General features: G+C 43.5%; 1 protein-coding gene across 1 annotated transcript; it reads left to right on the plus strand.

Annotated features, from left to right (window-relative positions):
- The first annotated feature begins 5,479 nt into the window (after positions 1 to 5,479).
- On the plus strand, positions 5,480 to 6,396 carry LOC105880643 (RNA polymerase II subunit A C-terminal domain phosphatase SSU72). The gene has a single exon (XM_075999278.1). The coding sequence runs from the start codon at positions 5,596 to 5,598 to the stop codon at positions 6,175 to 6,177; it is 582 nt and encodes a 193-aa protein (XP_075855393.1). The 5' UTR covers positions 5,480 to 5,595; the 3' UTR covers positions 6,178 to 6,396.
- Positions 6,397 to 8,644: the final 2,248 nt, after the last annotated feature.

The raw sequence follows: 8,644 nt of genomic DNA on the forward strand, positions 1-8,644 counted from the left end.
TCAAAATTGCCAAGTTTTTTTGTCAAAAACAGTTGACTGCCAGGTGTGGTGGATAGTGCCTGTAATCCCAGCTATTTAGGAGGCTGAGGAGGGAAGATTGCTTGAGGACAGGAGCTGGAGACCAGACCCTGTCTCTTAAAAAAAACAAGGAAAGAAAAATGAAAATATTTAGCTAGTCCCAGCTACTCTGGAGGCTAAGGCAGGAAAATCACTTGAGCCCAGGAGTTGGAGGCTGCAGTGAGCTACGATATTGCCACTGTACTTTACCCTGGGTGACAGAGCAAGACCTCATCTCTATAAAAACAAACAAAAAACACTTGACTATCAGCAATTTCATAGAGTCCCACCTAATATTATGGATCTTAATATTAATCCTAATATTGTGGATAGTAATCTTTTATCTACCATTAATTGTAACTATTTTCTCACTGCCTATTGGCTGTCCTTTGATTTTTTTATGGTGTCTTCTACCACTGAAAAATCTTGATTTTTCTATATTATCAAATCTGTTTTGTTTCTTTTATGCCTTCTGAGTTTCTTGTGTTATTTAAATTCTCCCTACCTGAATATTATATGAATACTCTCCCAAATTTACTTTTAGAGTATTTGTTTGCTGTACCTTTGCATAGTCTGTAATTAAAGATGTATTAAATAGGGGTCTATCTTTGTATTTTCTATGTAATAGGCAATTATTCTAGCACCATTTATTAAATAAGCTATCACTGAATTGAAATGCCACCTTTATTATACACTGTATTAAGTTTCCATAAAATCAATTTCTTTCTTCTCTATTCTATTTCACTGATCTATTCTCCAACGTCCTACCCTTTTGATTATACTAGTTTTATACTGAGTTTTAATATCCATTAGGGCAAGATCCTAGTAAAGTATTGCTGGTCTTGTTTTTCAAAGCTTTGTTGGCAATTATCACAGAGTTGTTGAGTTATTCTTCACACAAATCTACAGAGATCCCTAGTTGACAGTTAAATCTCTTACACATTTTAATATCTCCCTCGGCTCACAAAGCCAGCTGGGTTCAAGTTTCAACCAGCACTTATTGAGAGCCTCTCATTTATGTTCACCTTGGGAGGCCAGTGTGCAGAGCTTTAGGGAATGACTGGCTAGGAGGAGGGAGAAGAGAAGGAGGAAGAAGCGAGTTTCTCTGGAAGCCCTCAGTATAGGCCTAAGGTTACTCATAATTGTACCCCACTGTCCCCAGGATGGATCTCCCAGGTACGTGAGGGTTAGTAATGTAAGGAGGAAGAGCAATAGAAACAAACTACCTGCTTCAGAGTTTTTAGTAGGAATGCCCTAAGTCTTAACAAATATTTAAATAACCCCAAAGTATAAATAACAATTCCTCTGCCTGTCAGTCCACAACATCAAGTATTAAATGAAACATACGAAAGCTCCCATGCAGCAGTGGGCTCTTCCAGCAAGTGGTGAGGACACACCAAGAGCCAGGTAGGGGCATGCCAACCGGACAGCATCCCAGGACACCCGGCTCTGCAGGATGGCAGACCATCATGGAAATAAATCAGATACGCCATACTAGTTAACTCAGGTTTCCACACAAACTCCTGACACACTAGGGAAATGTACATGCTCCCATTCCCACTGAAGCGAGGGCTACCTTGAGCAGAAATTTAAAATCCACTTTCAGTGGCCTTGCCCTACCTCTTGTCATTTTTGCAATGTGTGTCTGCAATTTGCACTGTGCTTCTATTATCCATATCCCTCAAAGTCACTGGTTACAATTAGTTCTAATTCTTTTTTTAATAGTATTATAAAAGTCTAAAAGTAATATATGAGCCTGGGCAACATATCAAGACCCCATCCCTACAAAAACTATAAAAACTAGCCAGGCGTGGGGGTGCGTGCCTGTAGTCCCAGCTACTCTGGAGGCTGAGGCGGGAGAATTGCTTAAGCCCAGGAGTTCAAGGCTGCAGTGAGCCATGTTCCCATCACTGCACTCCAGCCTGGATGACAGAGCAAGACTCTGTCTCTAAATAAATAATATATGAACTTGGTTTTAAAAAACTAAATAGTAAAAATGGATATAAAGTAAAAAGAAAATCTCAGGCCGGGCGCGGTGGCTCACGCTTGTAATCCTAGCTCTCTGGGAGGCCGAGGTGGGTGGATCGTTTGAGCTCAGGAGTTTGAAACCAGCCTGAGCAAGAGCGAGACCCCCGTCTCTACTATAAATAGAAACAAATTAATTGGCCAACTAATATATAGAGAAAAAAAATTAGCCGGGCATGGTGGCACATGCCTGTAGTCCCAGCTACTTGGGAGGTTGAGGCAGAAGGATTGCTTGAGCCCAGGAGTTTGAGGTTGCTGTGCCAGGCTGATGCCACGGCACTCACTCTAGCCTGGGCAACAAAGCGAGACTCTGTCTCAAAAAAAAAAAAAAAGAAAGAAAGAAAATCTCTCATCCACCCAGCCTATCACTCTCCCTTTAACTTCCCTCATGTACACGTAGAGAAAGTTCCAATAAAACAGCTACAAGAAACCAGTGTTCTTAGACTTCTGATTACAAACTAACATCCTGGTTTATTAAATTACAAATTGGTTGAATTTTATTTTAAAAGGAAAAGCATTCTACTGCAGCAGATCTCACATTGCAGGCTAGGAATAAAGAGGAACTGAGCTGGCCAGAGGGAGAGGGATGAAAGGCCAGCAGGAGCTCGGGGTGGAGTGAGCACAGCAGAGACCCCAGATAGGCCAACGGTCCAGGAAATAGGTGAAGTCCTCACAGTCACAGGAGAGGTGTGCTTCTGGTAGCTCACTTCTGGTAGCTATGGGGAACCTGAAGGACCCAAGCAAGGGTGTGCGTGATTCTGTGGGCTGGCGATGGCAAGGTTGTCTGGCAACCCACTTGTTGAGGCAACTAGCTGTTTGGGGCATGGCAGGAGACAAGAAACAGCGCTGGCAGGATGAGTACAGGAAGCTTGCCCCTGCCTAGAGGCTGAGGGGCTACAGCAGGCATCCTCCTTCATGGGCAATACTACCTTTTGTGGACACTGGAAGATGAACAGAGAAAAAATTTGAGAACCCAGGCAGAAGAGGACCAGGTAGGCATCCCCACCTCCTGCTAGAAATATCCACCTCCACCCCCAGCACCAAAAGTGATGATAGCAACCAACGTGGGCAAAGAACTACAGCAGAGTATTTCCAGACTCAGACGGTGTACCACATGGCTTCCTTTTGCCCCTCCAGATCCACTCCACCCTTCTCCACCCACTCTGGGCCACTAGTGGTGGGTCTCAAAGGACTCCATAAAGGGCTCCTGTGCTCTCTGCTTTGGCCATGAGTAGAAAATGGGAGACTGAGAAGAGAAAGGTCAGGATATTTATTTACCCCAATTGTCTCCTTGAGAGCTGGCTGGCTATGTCCCTGGACCAAAAGCCACAGCTCCTGTCAAGAGGCCCCCTTTACAGAATGCTCCCTCTCGAGTTTCCAGTGATTGCTTCCTCCTTCTGCTCCTTCTGGCCTGTGGTTTCCCTACACCCTGATACGCCTTTGTAAATAGTCTCTTTATTAAACTCTTCTCAATTTACCCAATCTGAGGGTGCCATCTGTTTCCTGCCAGCACCTGAAATGATACAGATGGCTTGTCTGACAGGACTGATTGATGGAGAGTCGAAGTACCCCTTATTGTTCTAAGCAGAGGTGGGGCAGCCTGCAGATAGCCAAAGGTTACTACAGGTGCCTGGAATGAAGCCAGGAACTTGAGCTCTCTGGGGGTGGAGACTATGTCTTAAAGGCTTTGCAGCACCTGCACCAGGGCAGGGCCTGGCTTTTAGGAGGGGGCCCCCTAAAAACAGGTTTCCTCTCTTTCTTCAGTTCAGGAACACTTTTCTGTCTTATAAGGGTCCCCTTCTCAAATGACGATGTCCCTGAAAGGTGGTGCTTTCAATGATTTCCTGCTAAAATCAAAATGATCAGTGAGTCCTTGAGCAGTAATTAGATGCCAACACCCTGAAAGGAAGAAAGGACGCCAGGAAGAGGCAGGGGCTGAAGAGATGAGGATCTGGAACAGTGTTGAAGGAAGAATATGGATGGAACAGAGAAAAAAAATAGGCTCCAGAGGCCTCCACCCATCCCACAACTTTGCTTCAGTCTGAATTTCTGGGCCAGGAGGAGGTGCTGACCCAGTTAAAGAAAACAGGAGAAAAATAAGAGCCCCACCACCACTGTGCAGGGGGGGAGGGCTTGCCACCTCTCACCAGGTGGCAGGCATAAGCTATTACCTACAAATTTTGCATAATAGAAACATGCTAATAGCTAGAAGATTAGGTATATATGGTCTTTTATCATTTTTTGAAAGCCAATGTACACCATGATTACAACTATGTCCAAATATATGTGCATATATACATTAACATATATAGATAACTTGACAAAGACTAGAAGACTCATGAAAATATTGTGTTGGGATATTGGGGTTAGGAAATAATTTTTTTCATTAAATTGTTAATCTCATAAAATTATTCTTATAATAAATAAAAATGAAGGAAAAAACATAAAGTATGTATATGAAATTGGGCATGGTACTTTATCAGCCTCCTTTTGCTCATCTATATAGGAGGATAAATGGTCTCTTCCATTCCACTCCACTCCAGGTTTTACAAAATGTGATTCTAAAACTGTTAAAATGAGTCATATAAATGCGGATACAGAGAGAAAGATACAAAGAGAGAGAGAGGTTTTGAATATTTTAGCATTTCCATAAAAAATCAAAAAATAGGAAGAAATAGCTTTGTCCCCATTACTGGCTGTGGTAACTGAAGTTTTGTCAGTCTAGCATGTTTTCCCGAGATCTCCTCCACATGACCATGGTGGGCAAGTCAATCACAGTGCCCTACCCTGTCCCTGACAGTCATTTGGTAGTCAGAAGACCAAAGCAGAGCCAAACAGAACCTTCTCTAAAATCGATACATGGATGGGACAAAGAAGGTCCTTTTCGTCTGGGGCTGCTAAATCTTTCTGCCTACTACGTGGGCGACCTTAGACAAATCATCTAACTTCTTTTAGCCTCAATTTTCTCACCTTAAATGAGGATAATAATATAATTTACCTCGTAGGAATTTGTGAGAATCAAATAATATGAAGCATGAGAAAGGTCGTTATAACTTTACAGTGTTTGTAATATTATCATTAATAAATCTATTGTTATTAAACACAAATAAAATTATGTGGTAAATTAATTCATTGTAAGGTGTTGGTCAATGACGACTTAGGACACTAAACCTCCCAGGCGTATTTACATGTTTTAAAGGGACCCATTATATAAAGTACAAAGAGCAGAGCGCGCGCCTCGGCTGCGCGCACCGGGGCCGGCGTCTGGTCCGCCGCCGGCAGTTGCCGAGTGCGGCGCGCCCGCCCGGAAGTCCGCGCGACCGAGGAGCAGGGCGTGGCCTCCGCCCGCGGCCAGGCGCTCAGCCTGGTGGGAAGCCGCCGCGGGGACGCCACGCGCTGCGTCGCCGCCGCCGCTTCCGCGTCACGGGCTTCCGGTCGCCATCTTATACGCGCCGAGGCGCCGCGGCTGGGACGCAGTCCGCGTCAGTGCATAGCAACAGAGCCACCGCCGCCATGCAGTCGCCACTGCGACTGGCGGTGGTGTGTTCGAGCAACCAGAACCGGAGCATGGAGGCGCACAGCATCCTCAGCAAACGAGGATTCAGTGTCCGGTCCTTTGGAACAGGAACTCATGTGAAGTTGCCAGGACCAGCACCTGACAAGCCAAATGTTTATGATTTCAGAACCACGTATAGTCAGATGTATAATGATCTTCTTAAGAAAGACAAAGAACTCTATACACAGAATGGCATCTTACGTATGTTGGACAGAAATAAGAGAATCAAGCCCCGACCAGAGAGGTTTCAAAACTGCAAAGATCGGTTTGATTTGATCCTCACTTGTGAAGAGAGAGTCTACGACCAGGTGGTGGAAGATCTGAATTCCAGAGAACAGGAGACCTGCCAGCCGGTACATGTCATCAATGTGGACATCCAGGACAACGACGAAGAGGCCACCCTGGGGGCGTTCCTCATCTGTGAGCTCTGCCAGTGTATCCAGCACACGGAGGACATGGAGAATGAGATCGAAGAGCTGCTGCAGGAGTTCGAGGAGAAGAGTGGCAGGGCCTTCCTGCACACAGTGTGCTTCTACTGACCCCAGCGCCTGCCCACCCTCCGGAAGCCAGAAGCCATCTTCCTGCGCCTCCTGTTGTTAACAGTTTTCCTTCTGATTTTTTTTTAATAAACTATACATGTGAAATAAGATATACATAAATGCCAGATTGAAGACAAGCTTTTTCTATCCTACTCTCATTTATGAATAGGATATTAAAGTTTTCATTAACCGAAAGTGAAATAAACGGTTTATAATGCATTTCCCTTGACATCCCTGTGTCCTTAGATGTGCCTGTGTTCCCTCCCTTCCCCCCCTAACTGGCTGGGCTGTATATTAGGAAAAAGCCCGGAATTGTCCAATAAATAGATGCTGCTGGTCAAAAAAAAAATAAAAATAAAAAAAATAAAATACAAGGATAGGCAGCACTAGTCTGTCCTGTCAGAAAATAGGATAGTGGTTAATTTTACAGGGGAGGCAAGTGATCAGAGGGAGCATGAGGAGGCTTATAAGGGATGTTAGTTCTCTTTTCCTTTCCTTTCCTTTTCTTTTTTAGACATGATCTCATATTGCCTGGGCTAGAGTGTAGTGGCATCATCTTAACTCACTGCAACCTCAAACTTTCAAACTCCTGGGCTCAAGCGATTCTCCTGCCCCCAGCCTCCTGAGTAGCTGGTACTACAGGCATGCCACCATGCCAGACTAATTTTTCTGTTTTTTGTAGCAATGGGGTCTTGCTCTTGCTCAGGCTGGTCGTGAACTCCTGGCATCAAGATATCCTCCCATCTCGGCCTCCGAATGTTAGGATTACAGGCATGAGCCACTGTGCCTGGTGAGTTCTGTTTCTAGTTACATGGGTGTTTTGTCAGTGAAGATTAATTGGTCTGTATGCTTAAGATATGTATCCTGTTCTATATGTATGATGATTTAATAACAAGTTTTTAAAACTTGGGGACTTCTGTTTTCAAGAAAATGGAGTAGGCATACTTCTTACTCCTCCTACCAAGTACAACAAAAAACTCAAGTGCAGATAAAAAATATTTTTTAAAAAGCCCGACAAAAGCCTGCTCTTTCTCGCCAAAGGACCAGGAAATGAACAGGATAAGAAGATAGAAAGCTTTTAGACAAAAACTGCTCTACTCCAGCTAAATATCACAGAAAAAAACTGTGCCCTACCCCCATTCATATCAGCAAGGCTAAATGGGGAGCTTAGAATTCCACCCTTGCCAAGCCATAACAAGGTGCCCCAACCCACCCACTGGGGTAGCAACAGAGAAGGTCAAGTATGGCTAGCACTTTTGTCCCTGCTGGATAGTAATGAGGAAACCACGTGAGGAACCTGTACTTCCACCCTATATCCTTCCTGCTTGGGTGGTGTCAGAAAAAGCCTAATGGAGAGAGTCACGACTTTTACCGTTGTTAAAGCAGTATTGAGGCCTCCATCTCCCTGGGGTGTCAGTGGAGGCCTAGTGGGGAGCCTGAACTCCCACCCCACCCAGTAGTAATAAAGACACAGCCTGCCCCCCCCCCACACACACACAACAGAGGCTGAGTAGATTTCTGTGCCGACCTGGCAGTAATGGGGGATGCCCCACACCACTTCCCCTTGCCAGAGCAGTGTCAAAAAAAAAAAAAAAAAAAAGATACTAATAGAACAGAAGATTGAAACAAGATACAGAGTCATAATACCCCCAAACGTCCAAGTTTCAATTAAAAATTACTCATCATACTACAAGGAAGAGCTCAAACTGAATGAAAAATGATAATCTACAGATGCCAACACTGAGATGAAACATGTTAAAATTATCTGGCAAAGAATTAAAGCAGCCATCATAAAAATAATTCAATGAGTAATTACAAACACACTCGATTCAAATGCAAAATAGAAAAAATAAATAAACAGAGCCTCAGGGACATGTAGGACTTTGACAAAAGCTCAGATCTAGCATTGGAGTCTCAAAAGGAGAGCATAAACAGGGTAAGCCTTAGAAAGGATACAAAGAAAATAATGGCTGAAAATGTCCCAAATTTGGCAAAAGACATACAAACCTATAGATTCAGGAGGCTCAGTAAACTCCATACAGGATAAACCCAAAGAAATTCAAACCAAGACACATATAATCAAACTTCTGAAAACTAAAGATAAAAAAAATCTTGAAAGCAGCAGGAAAGAAATGACACAACAGGAGAACAATTGAACAACAGGATTTCTCATCAGGAAACAGAGTAGAGGGAAGTGGCAATATCTTTCAAGTACAAAAAGAAACTGTCAATCCAGATTTCTATATCCAGTGAAAATATCCTTCAGGACTGAAGGGGAAAACAAGACATTCTCAAACTAAGAGAATTTGTTGCCAGCAGATCTACTCTAAATAATGGCTAAAGGAAGTTCACGAAACAAAAAGGAAATGATAAAAGAAGGAACGAGTAAATGCTATAGACTTTCCTTCTCTTGACTTTTATAAATTATGCTTGATACTGAAACAAAAATTATAACACTGTCTGATAT

Source organism: Microcebus murinus, chromosome X (genome assembly GCF_040939455.1).
Source record: "Microcebus murinus isolate Inina chromosome X, M.murinus_Inina_mat1.0, whole genome shotgun sequence".
NCBI classification, from domain to species: Eukaryota; Metazoa; Chordata; class Mammalia; order Primates; family Cheirogaleidae; genus Microcebus; species Microcebus murinus.